Raw genomic sequence first — 21,456 nt, 5'->3', positions numbered from 1 at the left:
CAGGAGAGTCTCATATATCAGGTGTCCCTAAGTCCATTCTCAGGCTCAAAGATTCGCTAGAAGGACTCACATGACCCAGAAAAGCTGTTTTACTCAATTACCGTTTATTACAGTGAAAAGGTACAGGTTAAAATCAGTCAAAGGAAAAGGTACATGGGGCAAAGTCCTGGAAAAAACAGGTGCAAGCTTCCAAGACTTCTCCCCCAGTGGAGTCATACAGATGCATTTGCTTCTCTGAGAAACAATATGTGACAACAGATGCAAATTGTTGTGAATCAAGGACGCTCCCCTGGCCTGTTCAGGGATTTTATCGGAGGGCAGTCATGTAGGCATGCAGCACCTGTGTAACTGATCTCAGGTACTCAGACTCCAGGTTCCCAGAGAAAAATGGTATTCACTATAAATCACATTGCTAGCATAAATTGTTTGGTCAAATTGGTACCACGTGGCCTAGCCCAAGGCCTCAGGTACAAAATCACTCTTATCAGGCAGAATATTCCAAAGCCTCTGAGCTCATCTCCACGGAGCCAGCCAAGAGCCAATCCTAAAGACAGACCTTCTTGGGAATGTGCAGGGTCTGAGCAAGCCAGGCCTACTGAGTTAGTTCTCTCCTGCACACATCCCCAGGGCCAAGGCTCTGGAAGGGTTTGACCACATGACAGAACTTACCTTCCAAGAGTAACATCCTGTGTCTTCCACATAGAGTCATTGCGATTCAAAACAATAGCCATTGAACTATCTTCAAAAAAAGCTGGCCATCTACAGCAAGTGACTGTAAATTACTGTTATTATTATTATTATCATAATCACTATTATTCATGGGATGGGGGCATGGGAATGAAGCCCTAATGCTTCCTTGTGATCTCAGAACAGGTCAGAAGTGCCTATCCCCAGATTCTGAAGACAAAGACAACTTCAGAGCAGTGTGTCTCCACTAACGTTTTTCCTTGCTTTCCTTGTCTCCTTTTCCTGGCAGTGGCTCAGAAACCCAGGTCCCCAGCATGAGAAGCGGACTCTGTTTGGAGACATGGTGTGCTTCTTGTTTATAACTCCCCTGGCCACGATCTCGGGCTGGCTCTGCCTGCGGGGCGCCGTGGACCACCTGCACTTTAGCAGTCGGCTCGAAGCCGTCGGACTGATTGCACTCACTGTCGCACTCTTCACTATTTACCTCTTTTGGACACTAGTAAGTATGGCCCAGGGCCCAGGGTTTCTGGCCAGCAGGAGCTGGCAGCCCCAGAGCTGGCCCACGCCTTCCTTCTTGTCTGTAGCTCTTCTCACCCACCCGGTTGAAGACAGACCTTCAGATGCTGGTGGGAGTATGTGATTTGTTTACCACTGCACATGAGTGTGTGTGTGTACATGGATGTGCACTGCTACGTGGAGAGCAGACCAAACAAAGGAAAAGTCTCAGCTTCTGTGAGCCCATCAGTAAAAGGCACATACTGGGACATTTCTGTCCTCTCAACATCTAGAACTCCATCTGTTATGAAGCTTGGCGGTTTCTTCTCTTGTTTATGTTCCTTACTTTTTTGGGATTGTAGTATGTCTTGAGTGATGGCGCTTGGCCACTGTTGCCGTCGCTGCCCGTACAGATCATGAATCCTTCCTGCTGGTTATTTTCTTCTTATGTCCTGAAACAGCCTAACGTCTGTTGGACATGGAGCTGCACTTTGCCTAATGATTATTCCATGTGTTGGGATATTGACTCTGCTGCTCATAAAAACACTCATTTATCTAGCTGAGAAGCTGCCACCAAAGAAAACCCATTTCTCAATAAGTGTTCTCATAATCTATGAGGAAGAATTTTTAAACATCTCTTTTTTTCATTCTTTCAGCTTCATGCAGAAGGCTGATTACTTGAGCACCAGTTGGCAGAACCCAAAGCACAACATTTGATCTCTCCCTTTATGCTTCCCACTGGGACCTGCAGGGAAGGACGACACCACCCTCTAGAATATTTTCAGAAACCGGGCCACATGCTTCCTGGCATTACTGTCTCCTGTGCCTGTTTCTAATCTGAGCATGTTCCATTGTTATTCAATATGTATTTCCTGTCTGAAGTGTCCCATTCTCATATCCCATAGCACAATATCAGCACGTAGAAGCTTCTTCCATCTCTCATACTCTCCCTGCAACCTCCTCTGACCCATCAGCCACCATTCCTACTCCCCTGAACACAAGCCCCTGTTCATTTCCCTCTTACTCGGCATGTGGTTCTTCTAGCTCTGTACCTCCTCTCAGGTTAGAGTGTTCAGACAGTAAGGGAGGCACATCTCAGTAAGAGGAACGTGACTCAAGCCTTGGTTAGTAGGGAGTGGTTCAAAGGCAAGGAACTTTATCTGATTCCTTTGATTAATTTAGACATTATGTATCCAGGCCAATAACGCCTCAAGCAAAACTATTATTGCCTCCTTTAAAAGTCCAGCTTGGGGGAGCAGATGTGGCTCAAGCAGATGAGCACCCACCTCCCACACGGGGGGTCTCAGGCTTTGTTCCCCACGCCTCTGACAGAAGACAAGCATACATCGAGCAAAAACAATGAGCAGACGACAAGCAAAAACAAATGAGCAGGGAGCAGAGGTGGCTCAAGCAATTGAGTGCCAGCATCCCACATGGGAGGTCCTGGTGCCTCCTAAAAGAAAAAACAAACAATGAGCAGGCAATGAGTACAAACAATTAGCGAAAACAACAAGCAAACAGACAAGGGAGCCATCTAAGGGATGGGGGTGGGAAGGTGGGAGTCAGGAATTCTAAAGTGTGTCCTGGTTCATTGTAAATCTGGCCATTAGGCTGATCCAGAAGCTGAAAGGTGGTTAAGATGAGAAGACGGTTAGAAATAAATTAAAAAGCCAAACTAGCCCTACGTCCCTGTCAACTGCACCACCTTGGGGAAGTCACTTCACTTATCTGTGCCTCAGTGTCCTCACTGTGAAGTGGGGATGACAGTAACACCTGGCCTGCCAACTTCCCCCTGCAATTAATAGATTCAAGTGAGAGAGTCCATGGGAAAGTACTTTGGAAAATAAAGTCTAAGTTTTGGCTACGGTTTTAAAGGTTTACTAACCTCTGATTTGCCAGGAAAGTATCTAATACGCAGGATGATGAAAGTGCAGACCTGAATGTTTTGCTTTCAAAACCAATTCAAGGGCCTTTTAAAACTCTGCTTTGGTTGCAGATGTGGCTCAAGCAGTTGAGAACCTGCCTTCCAGATGGTAGGTCTCGGGTTCGGTTCCCAGTGCCTCCTGAAAAAAACAAGCAAACAAACAACAAGCAAAGCAAATGAAAAACCAACTCAGGGAAGCCAAAGTAACTCAGTGGTTGAGCACCAGCTTCCCACATACAAGGTACTGGGTTCAATCCCTGGTTTTCAATACCTGAAAAAAAAAAAAAAAAAACCTGCTTTGTAAAGCATACACTTACTTAGAAAGAAAGAAACAAACAAAAGAAGTAGGCAAGAAAGGAAGAAAAGAAACACACAAACACATATACCATCCCAGTGAATGAAAGGTTTGGGTGGGAAGATGAAGCCTTTTTTAGGAGAGTGAGAATGTACTTCATTCAAGAAATATTTCCAGCTGGCTGGGCCACGCCAGTGGCCAGGAGGGAGAGACGAGGAGGAGGAGGAGGTGACACTGATGATAAAAATCCATTCAAGAATTTAGATGTGACGTCTGCAGCAGGTTCAAATCTCTCAGCTATAAGACAGACTGGATACTTCATAAGGATTTTCATCTATTATGCACAGAGGGCCAAAATCCGTTACTGAAATTGGGTGAGCTGCCTGCTGGATCCAGTGATGCACTATAGACAAAGAAGTTGAAAAAGAAGGCTGGGATATTCTTTGGATGACTGGCAGAGTGTGGTACGAATATGGCATCAAGCCCTACTGCAATTTCAAGGACTTCATGACTAAATAAAATAGATTAATTTTTTTAATTTTTAATTTTTGTGAGAGAGATGGTGGTGGTTGAAGTGAATTTGAACTTTACTTGGGGACTATATATTGCCTTGGTAATCGAACTTTAAAAATACTGTCTTTGTGAAGCTTGTTTAATGATCACCTTTTAGTATTGGGCTCTTCTATGCTAAGGGAAATACATACAGTAAAGAAAAACATCTGATTACTGAAAAAAAAAAAAGAAGAAAGAAATATTTCCAAGAGCCAGTGCTGCATAGTAGAAAGGGCATGAGTTTAGGATCCAAGATCTGGGTTTGAACCCAAAACATAGCATCCTAATAGCTGTGTAACTTCAAATAGGGTACTTAACCTCTCAGATCATCCTCCCTTTTATGCAAAAACTGGAGGAAATAATGGATAACCTCTGGGTCAGTGGGTTATGTGAGGATTAAGTGGCGTAACATCTGTGAACATCTCTCTGTCAAAGCACCTAGCATAGTGCTGGCACGAGGTCTGCTGCATAGAGCTTGGTTTCCTCCCGGTGGCCTCCCTGTTCCCCAAACCTCTATAAAATGCAAAGTAGCAGGAGGGAAAGAAAGGCATTTCAACCCTTTGACTGGTGTGAAAAACATGCTGCAGAGTCAGCTCGGCAATAGGTTCTGAATATAGAATAACTCCTTCCCAGATAAATGCTGTACTGAGCAGCCCTGGCAAGAGCCGTAATTCAGAAGCTGACAGCACTTGGAAACTGCCCTACGGCAGAAACCAATTGTAAACAAGCTGTCAGGCTTAGGAGAATATGCTGTTGAAAGTGTCTTAGATAAACAAACACGGTGTCAGTCCAAGCCCGGCTCCTGTGAGGAGCGTTCCTGGGAGGCCTCGCTGGGTGCTGTGGAGAGTCAAGTACTCACGCCGGCACCTCCGAGTGCCCCGTGCAGCCACGAGGGCTCCGTCTTGAGGCGAACTGCCTCTACAGCCTGCTGTTTGGAAACACAAGCACCTTGGGGATCCAGGAAGCCAAGGCCACAGCCCTTTCTGGTCTGGGCACTCAGGGGGAAGGTGCCCCAGCATCGTGGCTGTTCATGTCACAAATGATTTGTAGGCCATGGACAAACAAAAAGAGTGGGAGATGTCAGGGCTGAATCCACACTGAGCGTTCAGAGCACCCATAGCGTCATGTGGACAGGCCCAGGGTAGATGTGAGAACCGAGGCACGTGGGGTGCCGTGGCTGCAGGAAGGAGGCCCTTCCTTCACCGAGTCCCTGATACACCAGGCCCAGCAGAGCAAGTCGGGTTAAATCATTGAACGCGATGGAGAAACAAGACGGTTCCTCAAAGCCAACCCCCAGGCCCAGGGGCTGATCATTTAAATGCTTGGTATGAAGGTGGAAACCCCCCGCAGGGCACTGTCCCGCAGCTCCACTGCGGGCTAGGTGGCCTCGTCCCCAGCCTCCCTGGCCGTCTAGAGTGTTCCCGTGAGAGGCTGCGGCTGCCCCGCGTTTCTCCAGGGCTGGTTTCCTCCTACACCGTCCTCTTTTCTTCATGGTGCAGTCAGAGATAAGTGAGCTGGGCCCATCTCCAGGAAGGCAACTTTCCCAAGCCCTGGCCCCAGAACTGTAGTTGCTCCATGATTTTAGGTGAGAAGGGACAACATAAAAATACATAATTAGATCATTTTTCAAATCCCAGCAGCTTCAGTCCTGATTGGAACTGGAGGTTACTAACTTTTCTAATCTTTCTTGTGTCAGCCTTGCGATCACAACTCTTTTTACAGACTTCATCCATGGTAGGAGCTTAATAAATATCCTTTGGATGAATAAACTTCAAGAAACCCATCCCATAAAGCGTAATTTTTTAAAAACATAGTGGCCCTCTACTTTTTCTGCCTCCTCTCCTGTCAAAACCTCAGAAATTAAAAAAACTATTTCAGTGAAGTTCCCAACATTACTATTATAACTTCTTCTTGGTTTATGTCTTGGGTCTTTATTTCTCTAAGTCAAACCCCCTTTTTTCCGGTTATGTTCCCTGGGAGGAAAGAGTCTCGAGGCATCTGGAGAAGGGAGCAGGCGCGCGCAGATGCAGGCATCAACCCGGGGCCACTGCAGACCTGCCGTCCCTCCTGCGTCGTGGGCCCGCTCCTTTATTTTCCCTCCTCAGGAGCCATCTTCGTGTCATGCTTTCTTCTTACTGATTGAATTTGCCTGCAGACTGTGGGTGGTTAGCAGCAATTAAAATACATTAATGCATATTAAGATCTCATTTGTTTAGCTAAACAAGTGGACTGATTTTTGGGTTTCCCCGCAAAGGAACCAGACCTGCTAGGTTGGTGCCTCCCTATGTGCCTTACAGCTGTGCTTCTCAAGCTTGGACGTGCGTGTGAATCACCTGGGGAACTTAGTAAAAGGCAGACCGATTTGTAGGCCTGGGATGGGCCCAAATTCTGAAATTCTAACGATCTCCCAGGTGGGGCAGAGCTGCTGCTGGTCCACAGACCACACCAAGTAGCAAGGCCTTAAAGAAAATAGACCAATCTTTCTCTCTTTTTTTTTCCAGTTTCCCAGTATCTGAGAATCTGGTTGTCACAAAATTGTCATCTTTTTTTCCTTATTAAACACATGAACAATAGCTGGCCAAGAACCTTAACATGTGTGCAAGCCACCGAGAAAGGTGCTGTGCAGGCATTACTGCAGCTATCATGATTCACTTTTACAAATGAGGAAACTGAAGCTTAGAGATGGCAAATGACCCTCCCCAAGTCGCAGCCTCTATGTGGAGGAAGGGAGTCAAGCCCAGTGTGCCCGGCCCCGGAGCCGTGGCTGCTTCCCGGGTGGACGAAGGCACCTGCGTTCTCCCCACAGCCCCTTGCCTGCTTGCCAGTGCCCAGTGCGCACAGCTCTTTAACCTCGTGGGTGGAGGGACTCTCGATTTGAAATTCAGCTTTCCTGTACTAGTTCCAGATTCCAGACTTCTTGTATTGCCAGAGCTCTTCATTAAGCACTTGTCTGTGTTCTGCCTCTTTGCTGCCCTTGGCCCTGAGCAGCAGGCTTTCCAGCATGCCTCTCTTAAATTCATAAGCAGCACCAAGCAGCAGCAGAACAGAATAGATATTAGAGAATCAAGTTTAAAAAAAAAAACCCAAAAAACAAACGGATCTACTTGGGCATGTTAGGGGGTTTGCAGGGGAAAAGCACATCTGTGTGGGTTTCAAAGCTTCTATTTTCGTAGCCAAATCTCTCTGGCACTCAGCCTTGTAGCTTTGCTTTCTAGTCTCAGAAATTTGAACGAGTGGCCTTGAATTTCATGGCCCTGTCGTGAAGACTAGCAAGCCCTTATTGGTCAAATGCCTGTGCTGTCCTCTACGTCCTCTACGTCCAGAAACACGGAGCTGAAACCATGAGGTCAGGCCACTTTCTGGCCGCTGTGGACCCTGTACTGATGTCAACCCAGCCCATCCTCCCCCAGATGATTAAAAAGCTCAGACCCAAGGGAAGTGATGTGGCTCAAGTGATAGAGCTTCTGCCTACCATATGGGAGGACCTGGTTCAATTCCTGGGGCCTCCTGGTGAAAAAGAAGAGAAAGCGTGCCTGCGTGGCCAGCCACTGCCCACACAAGTGCCCACATGGTGAGCCAGTGCCCATGCGAGTGCCCACGCAAGTGAGTCACGCAGCAAGATGATGGTGCCTCAGAAGAGACGAGGGGAAAGTCAAGGTGAAGCACAACAGAAACCGGAAACTGAGGTGGTACAATTGACAGGGAACCTCTCTCCCCATCAGAGGTCTCCAGGATTGAATCCCGGTGAATCCTAGAGAAGAGAAAATGAGAAGACAACACAGACAGCAAAAACAGCAAGGCGGGAGGAGGGCAGGGGGAGATATATAAATAAATCTTAAAAAACAAACACTCAGAACCTAGATAATTTGTCACCCTAAGTACAAGGGCACTTCCTTCCCAGCACTTACCTAGCCATTTGGATTGACTCAACCTAGATCCTACACCCATTTTAAAGGCAGTTTTCTACACCTTCAAAAGGCTCTTTCTTTTCCTGGCCAGTGTCTATCAGTCTTTTATACCAGCCTTCTCCAAAGCAAATCGCAGTTTTAAGTTTCTCGGTTCAGTATATTTACACGAGATGCAAGCACATAGTTGTCACATTTGACCATGGGGTTGGCTGCTCATCTTGTCATGTATTACAGAAGAAAGGCTCAAGTTTAGTATTTATTTACTCACTCATTCAGTCAGCAAATGCTGTTGAGCATCCTACTAAGTGCCAGGCACTGTGATAGTTGCTGGGTGAAGAGGATTACAACACAATCCCTGCTCTCCAGATTCGATGGGTGTAGGAGGAGATACAAAAAAAAGTCAAGTGATGTGCAGTGTGCTGGATGCCACGCAGTGGGCACAAGGCACTGTGGGCACCACGGGAGTTGAACTTGATCCAGCCTATCAGGATAATTGGCGCTCAAGCCAAGTCCTCCTCACTGACAGCCATAGAGGACTGGCGCTGGAGGCAACCAGGGACCACCTGCCGGGGCCCTTCGTACCATTGCAAGAGGTACCCTTCCTGTCAGTCGTGTGGATTGGGTCCTCTGTGTGCTGCAGTCTATAATCTGCAGGCGTGTACATAAAGCCCTAGCATCCCTCTCATTTTACCAAGAGGAGCCTGAGGACCAGAGAGGCACCCTGCCCAAAGTCACGCCACTGTTGAAGCGCCGGCGCTTATCCACTCTGCCAGGCTACATCCAGCCAGTCTCCTTCTTTTGCAGCTGATATTCTGAGACCTGGAACACCACTAGCCTGAAAATAAATCCAAACGTAGAAAGAACCCATTTTCCTATTTTTATCCTGATATTATGCAACTTGAGGAGGAAGGGACCCATACGAGCTTTGTCCCTAGACACACATAGGGGCCCTTTGGTTGCTGTCTGAATCTCCCAGAACTCTGCCTCTTACTAGAGCAGTTTCACCATGGTTCTTGCCCCACTGTGCTGCTGCCAGCTGTTCAGATGACTTATTTGTTTCTTGGATTGATAATCAACTTCTGCATACCTGAAACTTTCCTTTTTTTCCTCTCCCACCCACAGGTGTCATTTAGGTACCACTGTCGATTGTACAATGAGTGGCGTCGGACCAATCAGAGGGTGATTCTCCTCATTCCAAAGTCAGTCAACATACCTTCTAACCAGCAGTCTTTGCTGGGCCTCCATTCGGTCAAGAGGAACTCAAAGGAGACAATTGTTTGATGTTTGCGTGATTGGTTGGCTGATTAGTTGTTTGGGGTTTGGAAGTTTCTGCACTGGGGCCATGTACTGAGCCACCTCAACCCTTCCTTAAGCCTGTGGGTCTAAGAACATTGAACATCCAGAGTCATGTTAGCACATTGCCCCAAGCAACGAACTCTGCCAGAAGAAAAGCAAATGCTGTTTTACTTCAAATCATGGATGCTGCAATCATATGATATTTGCTAAGCTGCCAAACATGTTTATTTAGCAGATACTATATGGAATTTTCTGAACACCTCTTAAACATATGAGGAAGGTTGTTCTGCTAAGGATGCAATTCTTCCTTTTTTTTATTACTATTTCAAATATATATATATATATATATATATATATATATAAAACTTAGATGATTATCAAAATTGAAAAGCCAACGTAAAAACTGGTTTCTTGGTTTGGATGGGTTTTGTTTGGGTTCGTTCATTTGGTTCCTGGTTTCTACTGTATATTCTTTGGGGAAATTTGATAGCTTGAGTGGTCTTTCTTTTTTTTTCATCCCTTTTATGTCTTTTACTCAAGGCGACAGCATAACAACTGCAGGTGTTTGACTTGAAATATGTTCAAGTCATATTTGAAGGATGTTTTGTACTAAACTTCATTTAATTATTCAGTTTTTAAAGAAACAAAGGTGTGGCAATTCTCCCCACGGTGAGCTGTTTATTTAAATACCATTTAGGAGGGGGGAAAATTATGGTGAGAAGCACGCTCCTTTTCAACTTGTTTGGTACTGACAGCTGATAGAAGCTATTTTCTAATAATAAATATACAGTGTGTGAAAAACAAACTCCACTGATTGCAATACTCTTTTTTTTAATCGTAAGACCTGCAAAGTTTCCCAAAGTAGCTTTAAAAAAAGAAAAGGAAAACCAAAAAGGTTGGTGTTCTTACTCCCACTGCATTTAGTTCATGTCTTCATTTGTAATGAACTGGAGAATCATTAGACGTTTCTAGGAACCCTGGACCTGTTTTGCATATAAATTAGCATTCCCAGTGCTCTATTGAATTGCTGGCTTGACAGGTAGATATGGCAAAAAAGCCTGTCCTAGCAGCCATGCACTTAGTCTAAGGCCCCTCTGATTTTCAAAAAAAAAAAAGGACCCCACACAGTGCCTCTCCCAACCATGAGCCAATTCCATCACAGGCTGAAATAGACTTTTTCTGAGGGCTTCCTGTCCCTCTTTTGTCAGCCGCTGTGTAAAGGGTCAGATCAGCACCCTGCCTCTGAGTGTCCACTTAAACCAAGGAGTGGTGTCTCTGAGGAAAGCCACACGTTTGGGGCGGCGCTCAGGCTTCCGGCTGTCTGCCCACGGAGGAGAGCAGAGGGCGGGGCACCGCTTAGGGGGATGCCTAAAATACGGATTTCTAGAACGGGACCCGCATTTTGAGTATCACTCCAGCATCTTGCCTGCGCTTCCCAATTGGGAGAGAAGAAAGGGCAGCCAGGCGGGTAACCGTTTTTGTCTGCAGATTGATCGAGCCGATGCAGGTGTTCCCTTTGTCAGCGGAGCCCCGCGTTTGCAGGCTGCTCCCGCGCAGCCTGGGGAGGGAAACAGCTGGACCGCTCCATGCTGCAAAACTCAGATGTGCTTTATGGCTTGTGACAATAGATTTCCTGCCCACCACGCTTCGTTTCGACACTTCAATTCCAGTAATATACGTCTCAGCCCTTCTGTTTACTCAGCCCTGCTCTCCCCTCTGGGCTGTCATTAGCTGTACCACCATCAACCGTTTCTTAATTGACCTTTTTAAAATGCCGGACACCACTGGCTGCACGCAGCTGTCACACATTAAATTTCCAGAGCAAAGAGTCCAACTTGGTGGCTTGTGAGTTGTAATATACTTGTTAAAGGACATCCATCCAACCTTGGTCTCTGAGTGTTCACATTGACAGTGATACCTCTCGAATGAAAGGCACAAATATTCAGGAAAGGACCATCCCCTTTCTCCTCCCTGCTTCTTCCATGAAGTGAGAAAGTGGAGGGTTCCCTGAGTCATTTCCTCTTGAGGTTGGCTGCCAAGAATTCCTGCTTCTGAGGCTCAGGAGGTGAGATACATGATGCTACATAGCAAAGGCCAGCAGGACCCAGGTAGCATCCAGGCTCTGGAGCTGGGAAGGGCTGGCACTTTAGTGCTGGGCCAAGCCTCTTTCCTATATTTGCATCTTCACCCTGGAAAATAAAGCAGAGTCCAAGACGCAGGAAGTAGGTTGCATGTGGGGTGGTGGGCGGGTTGCCCTTGGCAGCTCAGAATAGCCTCAGTGCCTCCCTTCCCTGGCCACCAGCTTGGGACCTCCTTGTAAGACTCTGATCTCAGTCAGCACCAGGGGCCATCTGGGACTCTAAAAGTTGCCGGAGGCTACTTCATTCCCTCTTGGTCTTTTGCCCCTGAGGTTGTTAAGGTAGGAGAGTCTAGGGGACTGAAGCATACGCACAAGGGCACCCAGAAAGGGAGCAGGTGGGGGTTGCAAGGCAGCCTTTGCTCCTGTTCACCAAGCCATGCTCCACGGAAAGGGCTGCATTGCCCGGAAGAAGGTCCGTGTGGGTTGGCAGCAGGCCTGCTAAGTTTTGTGCCTTTCTTTGCCTCTTTCCTTTTAAAAAATCAGGAATGAAGAGGGGGTAGGAATGAGGGACAGGGACAGGTAAAAGATCCTGGTGGTTCACCAGGGTTCCCTGGCGCCTTTCCTGGGGAATTCCTGCACAATCCTCTTGCCCCTCTCCTTGCTGTAATTTTCCAACCACTTCTCTTGAGGATATTATGTGGAGGCAAATGTGTGCCATGGTGAAGCTAGAGGCAAAATTAACACTAACATCAACCCAGTGTGCTCTTGCCTATCCCGCAGTGTGTGCGTGTGTGTTCTGATTTGGGGGAAGGACAGAACACAGAAAGCATTCACACTAATTCTACAGCTCCTCAGAGAACTGAGCAGGAGCTCAGTTGAGCTGTAAAATCAAATTAAGGAAAAATAAATGGCATGATTTGGAAGTTACTTTTATTTGTCCGTAGTTGTCCTGGTCTCCCTTCCTCTGCCCCGAGTGTCTGGGCCCTGCCGTGGATTATCACTTTGCTGGGATATAGCCACAGTCTTTTCCTTTTCAGTGAAGGTAAGGCATCTGGGGCATGGGGACACCAAAGGAGAAAAATGGAAGTGAAACAGCACCCAGCCGGCCCAGCACCTCTGCGCCTCTGCGTGCAGCCAGCCGCACCGCCACGTCCTCCCGGGGCCTCTCTGTTGCCCGCTTGGCACTGACCTCTAGCCGGGGCTCCAGGGCAGTCCCGGCTTCCCTGACGCTCCACCCAGCACCAGGAGGTCTCAAGGCCGAAAGAATCTGAGAAAGAAAGACTCCTTGAAACCAGTAACTGCTTCCCTTCCTCTTCTGTCCGGTGTTCTAGAAGCTGCCTGAAGATCATACACGCATGGCTTGTAGGCCTGGCACTACATGAGAAACGTAGAGCTTTGATTCGCAAGCCCTAAGTGGATGGAAGGGGGCCAGGGGGTGGGGACAGAGTTCAGGATTATTTGAGCCTAAGAAGTCTGGCCCATGAAGGACCTGGCTTGGCACCGTCCTTCCTGACCCAGCACACGGAGGACTTGCTGACTGGCAGGCTGAATGCCTGAACCCTGGTGCTGCGAAGCTGGAGTTGCGAGGCCTTTGCCCTCCTGGCAACTGCACACCCTCTCCACAATGCATCAGTTCTGCAGAAATAGACAAGCTATTGTACTACATAACCTACCTTCCTTGGCTTCACAAATGTCTCGGTGTGTAGGAGTTGGCATTGGGACATACTGCCTTTCCCTCGCTGTTTTAGTGGTGCTGGGGGTGATTCTGGCTCTTTGCTTCCAAATGCGATTGAGCGGAAAGAGCATCAACTATGGAGTCAGCCCCCTTGGCTGTGGATCCCAGCTCTGGATGCAATAGCTGTGGGTTATAGATAAGGGGACCCGCCCATCTAAATCTGTTTTCGCCTCTGGGAAATGGGGATGAAAACGACCTCTTGGATCCTTGTAAGATGTGAACAAGATAAAGGATGTGGAGGAGTTGGCGCCGGCAGTTCAGGAATGAACGGTAAGGGCCCTGCCTTTCCTTTCTCTCGCTGTTGCTAACAACTGGGTTATTTTGCCCAGCTTGGGTTGCTACTGGCAATTTTGGCAATTTCTTAAAGGACTGTAAACAAATTGCTTCAAATCATTTTCGAAAGGAGGGGAAAAATAAAACAAAAAAAAAGTGTTAAAGAAAAAGAAAATAAAGAAAAAAGAACAAAAATCAGAAAAACAAAAACTTTTTTTTAAAAAGAAGAGGGAGTATTTTAAATAATCAACAGATATTTATTGAGCTCTGTGCTTGGGAGTACAAAGAACTGAGAGATCCTTCTGGGATTGAAATTATTGACTTGGGTGAGATATTTGAAGTATGTGTATATTTCAGTTATCCTTTCATTTCCTGTTAACAGAGCCTGCGACTAATTGAAAATTCACTACAGATTTTTAAAATTTTGTAGTTCTAGATCTAGTGCTGCAGAGGAAAACAAATACAGTCCATCAGTGGTCTGTGATCTGAAAATGAGGGACTCATGAGTCACTGAGGTCATGTATCTAGTGTTTTCTTGGAGGCTCTAAAGTCTGTGCACAAAGACAACAAAGTCAAGGAGTGACAGTTTGGAGGGTCTTGCTTCATTTTGGGACACATTCTACCTAACTGGGCCAGAGTTTCCTCATCAAGGAAATGAATATATGGACTCTCTGAGAGGCCTTATATTGTTTTATTGTGCACATCAGGTGAAAAGAATTGAGTTAGCTATGGCATGGAGTATGATTAACGCAATCATACTGTGTCCTAGAGAATGAGTTAATCAGACATCATGACAGTTTCTTCTACCATCAGTCCACGTAGGTCCCTGTTCTATTTAATTTGGCAAATACATACATATTGCAAGGCACTTCCCATTGTTCAGCACTTTGAAAATTACCTTGTTTAATCCTCGTAACAACCTTACGAGGTCTGTACTATTATCAAGCTCATTTCAGTTATCTACTGCTGTGTAACAAATGAGCCCAACCATTGTATTTTATGTCAGTATTCCATGGGTTGAGGCTCAGCTGCAGGGTGCCTCTCGGTCACACTTGAATGTCTCATGTAATTGCGGTCAGATGACAGAGGCTCTCTTCCATGTGTCATGTCCCTTCTCATGGCTTCTTAGCATCAAGGGCCTCCCCTGTTGCATCTCAGTGCTCCAAGACAGAGAAAGCATCGGCCTGCTTAGCACCTGGACTTGGAAGTCCCGGCAGGTCACGTCCTCCCATATTCTCTTGGTCAAAGCAGTCACAGGTGTCTTGATGCAGGAGCTGCACATGCTTTCAGGGAGAGGATGAACTGTTTGGGGCTATCTTTGGAAGGAAACTACCAGACCTTTATGCAGTTGGGGGAACTTAACCAGAGCAGTTATGTTACGTGTCAAAGGTAGGAGAGCTAGTAAGGGGCGGCTGGGATTCAAGCCCAGGGGGAGACCATGCTCTTAACTACTGTGCTACGTGGCAGCTCAGCTTGTAGCTTGGTATTTTCTCTTCATCCCTAATCCCCGCTCTCATCTCCTTCCCCCATTAGACACATACCCTAATATGTTTGCTATATAAACTGAATATGTATATATCTTTGCAAAACATGTTTTCTGTGAGCATGTCTTAATTTACATAAAAGATATTATGCTATAAATCTCATGCTTTTGCTTTTTTCACTTGAGACTGTTTTTAAAATTTATCCATGTTGTCACTTGTGTATCTAGTTCATTGCTTGTGACGGCTGAATAGGATTCCATTTTATTTTTCCATTCCCTTAATGTTACTTCCAACTCCCCAACCCCACCAGCATGCTGGAATGGACATCCTCATACGCGCCTCCTTAGGGGCCTGTTGTAGAGTTTCTCTGGATTAGTATCCTCAATGAGAATGTGGGTTATAGGAAGAAGACAAATTTAACTTTTTGTATCGATCTTCAGAAGGACACTAGAACTTTGGACAACCATCAGTTAGAGTTGAGGTTTCTTATTCCTCTACAGCCTTTCCAACTCTAGCTATTATTTATTTGTCATTTTAGCCAATCTGATGGTATAAACCCATGTTTTATTGTTTATATATCTAATTCCAATGTACATTTGCTAGTGAGTTTGAGCATTTTTCTTATACTTCTAAGTCAAGGAGATTTCCCTTGCCCATTTTCCCTTTTAGATTCTCTATTTTTTTTTTTCCTTTAGTTTCCCTAGTCAGTTTGATACACTGCAAAATCTTACTCCTTCAACTCTCTCTTAACTCTGTCTATGGTATTCTTTGGTGAACAGAAATCCTACAGTCAAATCCAATTTTTGCATGTGGTTTTTACTCTGGGGGTCTTATTTAAATGTATGCAGTCCTTTCTTATTCCAAGATCACAAAGATATTCTCCCCCATTTTCTTTTAGCTTTATAGTTTCATTTTTCATCCTCAGATCTTTACGCTCTCTGGTGAGGGCGCACGGCGGACAGCGGGCGGTGTCAAGGGCGGACGCACAGCGGCGCGAAGAATGCTGCGGAGACGGAGAGTGGTGGCAACGCGTCTGCTTTATTGAGGAAGACAAGCGTTTATATAGGCTAGGGCGCTGGCGGTAGCAAGGCTGAGCCAATTAAGGCAATTAAGGCAATGTATGTGAGGGGAGGCCGCTAATTGGCTGGGGGACGGTTGGGGGTGAGGTACGAGGGTAAGGGGCGATGTGTGGGGTGCGGATTGGCTTAAGCTGAAGGCGACCTCCGATTGGTTGTTGGAGGCTGTTGCTAGGTGAAGGGGCAGAGGTGAGGTTATCATTCTGGCGGGGGGTATAAGGGGGCTGGGGCAGAAGATAAGGGGAAGTTGTGGGTTGGGTTCTGGTGAGGCGCGGGAGGGGCAGGCCGATTACCCTAGGGCGGCCCCTATGGAGACCGGATGCTGGGTGGAGATAGAGGAGGCAGCCGTTACGGGCAAGAGTAGCAGGGGGGGCGACAATCTACCCGCGCCAAGCACTCACCCAGCAGGAGACGAGGCCTCATCTCAACGTGCTGGGCCTGCCCAACGATGGTAGCATGCTTGTTACCTCACTCTGGAGTTCACTTTGTATGTGGCATTTGGTAGGGTTCCAACGTTGTCTCCCTCTGACAGGTGATTTTCCCATCACCAGCCACCACGTTTGTGGTATCACCTGCATCATCTGTCCAGTTCCATATGAACATGGGTCTGTTTCTGAGTACTCATCTTAGGGGTTTAGTCTACTAGTCTGTTCCAGCATTACCTCACTGTTCTTACTGAGACTTTAGTTGTGTCTCAGTATCTACTGGAATGAGAAACTCCTCCCCAAACCCCCGCCAACTTTGGTCTTCTCTTCTCAAAATTGACTTAGTTTTTTGTAGACAAGCTCTTTTTTTTTTTAAAGATTTATTTTTTTATTTATTTCTCTCCCCCTTCTGTTCCCCCAGTTGTCTGCTCTCTGTTTCCATTCGCTGTGTGTTCTTCTGTGACCGCTTCTATCCTTATCAGCGGCACCGAGAATCTGTGTTTCTTTTTGTTGCGTCATCTTGCTGTGTCAGCTCTCTGTGTGCGTGGCACAATTCCTGGGCAGGCTGCACTTTCTTTCATGCAGGGCGGCTCTCCTTACAGGTGCACTCCTTGCATGTGGGGCTCCCCTACGCAGGGGACACCCCTGCGTGGCAGGGCCCTTGCACGCATCAGCACTGCGCATGGGCCAGCTCCACATGGGTCAGGAGTCCCCGGGTTTGAGCCGCGGACCTCCCATGTGGTAGACGGGCGCCCTAACCACTGGACCAAGTCCGCTTCCCTGTAGACAAGCTCTTTATTGTTTTTTGTTAACTTTACTATAGCTCTGTTAAGTCATTTAAAAGGTCGTGATGAATTTTTCATAAGAATTGATGTCTTTACAATTTTAAGCAATCCCATATGATGCTCATAGTGACCAGTTTATTCGGGTGCTCTTCTGAGTTTTAATCTTTATCAATAAAATTCTTATACCTTCTTTGTTAGCTTAACCTAAATAATTTATAGTTGTTGTTGCTATTGTCAATGTTTTCTTTTTTAGTTGGCTCGTGCTGGTGTTGAGGAACACTATCCTGTACTAGCACCTTTGCTGACTTTGTACTAGTTCAAATTGTTGATTCAGTTTGTTTATTCCCTCCAAGCCTGCTCTTTCCTGTCTTAGTGCATCAGCCAGCACCTCCAGGACTCTTCCGTAGCAGCCATGCTAGCAGGTGTATTTGTTAGTTTCCCAGTCTTAAAGAGGATGTGTCCAAAGTGTCTCTGCCTTTATGGTATTTGCTGTACCTTTTTATTATGTAATTTTAATGAGTTAATTTTCCTTCTATTTCTACGGCTCTGAGGTTTTTAAAATATTATTTTACATAGGTGTTGAACTTTAGTATGCCTTTTTTCTGCATCTGTCAAGAAACTTGTGTGACTTTGCACTTTACTCCAATATGGTAAGATACACTAACTTTGAACCATTCTTTCATATCCATATAAATCCTACTTAATATTGTTTTCTATCTAGCTAGCTATTTTGAAAGCTAAGTGTTTGCACTGATATCACTGATTCTAGTCCAATACCACAGAGTTCGTTCTCATTTTTCCCATTTCCATATTTATATCTCCCTTTCCAAACAGTGATTAATCCCCCTGCATGAAACTGATCTCCTGTCTCCACAGCCATCCCCTCCCGTGTGGACCCTTCCACCGCCCATGGGCTCTGACATCCCCCATGGCCACCCCTCTGTGGGGTCCTCCTCGCAGTCCAGCCCTGGGGCCCCTGTGGAAAAGGCCTCCCACTGGATGCTTCCCACCTTCTTTCAGTCTGTCCTCACTTCCCTCTTCATTTATGTTTTATTTCTGTCCTCTCATCTATTCTTTTGTCTAGCCAGTCTGTATCAATGGTGTATCTCATTGATCTTTTCTAAGAATAAGTTTAAAATTTTCTTAATCATTTCTTTCTCTCTCCCTCTTTTGTCCTCTATTCTGTTAATTTTAGACTCATCTTGATTACTTCTTTCCTTCTTGGGTTTTTAACTTAATTCACTCTTGTTTCCACTGTTTTTGTTTTCAGATGATTTAAAGCTATAAATTTTCCTTGAAGTACTACTTTATCTCCCACAGTTTTGAAAATTTTGTTTAAATTTTAGTTCTATGTAATTTTACACTTCTCTATTATTCCTTCTTTAACTCAAGCATTATTTAGTAAATGAGTATTTTAGCTTCCAGCTTCCAAAAAAAAAAAAAAAGACCAGGAGTTAAAGTTCTATTCTTTTGTATTTCTATTATTATTACATTATCATCAAAGAACTATAATCTCTATGATGTTGATTGTTTGAAATTTATTATGGCATAGTTCATGGCTTAACACATAGTTGAAATTTTGCAAATATATATATACATAGATCCATAAATAAATAAATAAGCTCTAGCTTAGAATTGCATGGTTTAAAATCTTGCTTTTTTTCATGATTGATCTATCAATTTCTGAGAGGGTCATATAAAATCTTCTGATTACAATTGTTGATTCATCTTTTTCTCCTTTTTGTCCTGTTAGTAGCTGATTTATATATTTGGGGCTTTGTTGATAGACTTATCATTATCATTATATCTTTCTGATATCTTTGTTCCTCTCACCAAAATATAATGCCCAATATTCTGTTTGTCCATTTTAATGTTTTAAAATATTCTTTTTCTGATATTAATAGTAAACACTGCTATTTAAATGTGTCTCTTGTAGGCAACATACTGCTAAATATTGTTTTTTAATTTAATCTGAAATATCTGTCTTTCAATTGCTGAGTTTATTCTACTTACATTTAACTTACTACTACTGGGAGTTTTGACTATATCTTGAAGTGTCCTCAAGGTAGAGAGGATATGGGAAGCAAATGTGGCTCAAGCAGTTGGGCATCCGCCTACCACATGGAAGATCCTGAATTCAGTTCCCAGTATCTCCTGGAGAGGACGAGCAAGACAGTGAACGGGCGCAATGGGCTGGCATGGTGAGCCGACACAACAAGGAGACACAAAGAGGAAACACAATAAAAGACACAACAAAGCAGGGAGTGGGGGTGACTTGAGCAATTGAGCACCTCTCTCCCACATGGGAGGTCCCAGTTTCAGTTCCTGGTGCCTCGTAAAGAGAGGATGAGCAGGAAAGCAGACTTGGCCCAACGGATAGGGCGTCCGCCTACCACACGGGAGGTCTACGGTTCAAACCCTGGGCCTCCTCAACCCATGTGGAGCTGATCCACGCGCAGTGCTGATGCGCACAAGGAGTGGCGTGCCACGCAGGCGTGTCCCCGTGTAGGAGAGTCCCACGTGCAAGAAGTGTGCCCCGTAAGGAGAGCCGTCCAGTGTGAAAGAAAGTGCAGTCTGGGGAAACGGACTTTGGCCCAGTGGTTAGGGCGTCCGTCTACCATATGGGAGGTCCACGGTTCAAACCCCGGGCCTCCTTGACCCGTGTGGAGCTGGCCATGCGCAGTGCTGATGCGCGCAAGGAGTGCCGTGCCACGCAAGGGTGTCCCCCACGTGGGGGAGCCCCATGCGCAAGGAGTGCGCCCGTGAGGAAAAGCCGCCCAGCGTGAAAAGAAAGTGCAGCCTGCCCAGGAATGGCGCCGCCCACACTTCCCGTGCCGCTGACGACAACAGAAGCGGACAAAGAAACAAGACACAGCAAATAGACACCAAGAACAGACAACGAGGGGAGGGGGGGAAATTAAATAAAATAAATAAATCTTAAAAAAAAAAAAAAAAGAAAGTGCAGCCTGCCCAAGAATGGTGCCGCACACACAGAGTTGATGCAGCAAGATAACGCAACAAAAAGAAACACAGATTCCCGGTGCCGCTGATAAGGATAGAAGCAGTCACAGAAGAACACACAGCAAATGGACACAGAGAGCAGACAACTGGGGCGGCAGGGGGAGAGAAATAAATACATAAATATTTTTTTTTTAGAAAAAAGAGGATGAGCAGACACAGAAAACACACAGTGAACGTACACAGAGTTCAGAGAGCAAGCTCAAACAACGAAGAAGGTGGGAATAAATAGATAAAATATTTTTTTAAAGCAGGTGGATAGGATCTAAGAGGTACACAGAGGAGGAGATCTGGTATTGCCATTTGGGCTCAACCACTCTCTGTTAGCTGCACTTAGCAATGGACCCTGCCCCTCTCTCCTGGTCACTGTTTTCTAGCTCCCAACTCACTGGATTGCGATTAGCTTGCCTTTGAAGTGTGGATGGCTGGAGGAAGGAGAAACTCTCCGTGGCTGGATCTGTCTGCACCTATGTGATGTGCACCTTACCCAAGTATGGATGGAAGGCAACACAACACTACTGTTACCCCTCGGACCTGGGGGCACTGGGCTGGCACTGCTGTTTTCTCTGATTTGATGCAACAGGTGCTGATCTACCCAGAAGCAGGGTATGGGAGAAAGCAAAGGAGACAACAGCACCCCCCACACAAATACCTGTCCCTCAGGTGTAGCATCCCACCTTCCTCCAGCCACACCCTCTACAGCACCAAGGAGTCCTTGGTTTTCATATTCTTTTAACAGATCCACCTATCATTCACTTCTTCAGGACTTCTAGGGTTGAATGCAGGAGAGAACCAAGGTCAGTATAAGTTTGCCATTTCTTCTGCCATGAACACTTCTCAAACAGGCTTTCTGGGGTTTCTGGAATAGATGTGTGGACATAGCCTGGGGAAGCCCATAGCCTTGGCTCTGGTGTCTCAACTGCATCTCGTCACTGTACCTCCGCTCCATACGACGGAAATCTAAGCTAGCTTTCATTGTAAAGAAAAGGGTTACACTGCTAAAAATGATCACACTGATGTCTGCTAAGCCCCTTCTTGTTCCATAATTATAGGTAACCTCATCTAGTACTTTGGCTCTTGGGGACTCTGTTGGCAAAGGGTAATGAAATGCCTGGCAAGGAGGTACCTGCACATGTGGATCTGTCCTACATCCAGAAACAATTAACCACACACTCTCCTTGGCACTCCCCTCCCCTTCACAGTACAGGTGAACTGCTCTCAGATAAAGCTCAAGCTGCTAAAGTCAAGATTTTTAAAAAAGTCAATCTTGAGATTTGTGAGGAAAAATGTCTGGGAACTGCCATGATGATCACTAAAAAAACCTGTCACAGACCAGACAGGGCTTCTGCAGGTCCCTGGTGAAAGGCCTCCCTATCCAGAGGAGGACATCACCAAAGATGGGTAAGGTGCCTAAGTTTTACCA

At 45.9% G+C, this 21,456-nt stretch overlaps 1 protein-coding gene across 1 annotated transcript in view; it reads left to right on the top strand.

Moving 5' to 3' along the window:
- The window catches only part of MARCHF3 (membrane associated ring-CH-type finger 3), a 154,116-nt gene extending 144,861 nt beyond the window's left edge, over window positions 1-9,255 (top strand). The window contains exons 4-5 of the mRNA XM_004448155.5: window positions 977-1,186; window positions 8,984-9,255. Of these exons, the coding sequence (XP_004448212.1) occupies window positions 977-1,186; window positions 8,984-9,142 (369 nt within the window). The 3' untranslated portion in view covers window positions 9,143-9,255. The remainder of the gene's footprint in view (window positions 1-976; window positions 1,187-8,983) is intronic.
- Window positions 9,256-21,456: the final 12,201 nt, after the last annotated feature.

Source organism: Dasypus novemcinctus, chromosome 2 (assembly GCF_030445035.2).
Source record: "Dasypus novemcinctus isolate mDasNov1 chromosome 2, mDasNov1.1.hap2, whole genome shotgun sequence".
In the NCBI taxonomy this organism is placed as follows: domain Eukaryota; kingdom Metazoa; phylum Chordata; class Mammalia; order Cingulata; family Dasypodidae; genus Dasypus; species Dasypus novemcinctus.
Note: the sequence above shows the minus strand (reverse complement) of the source record. Positions and strands in the feature narration are given on the sequence as shown.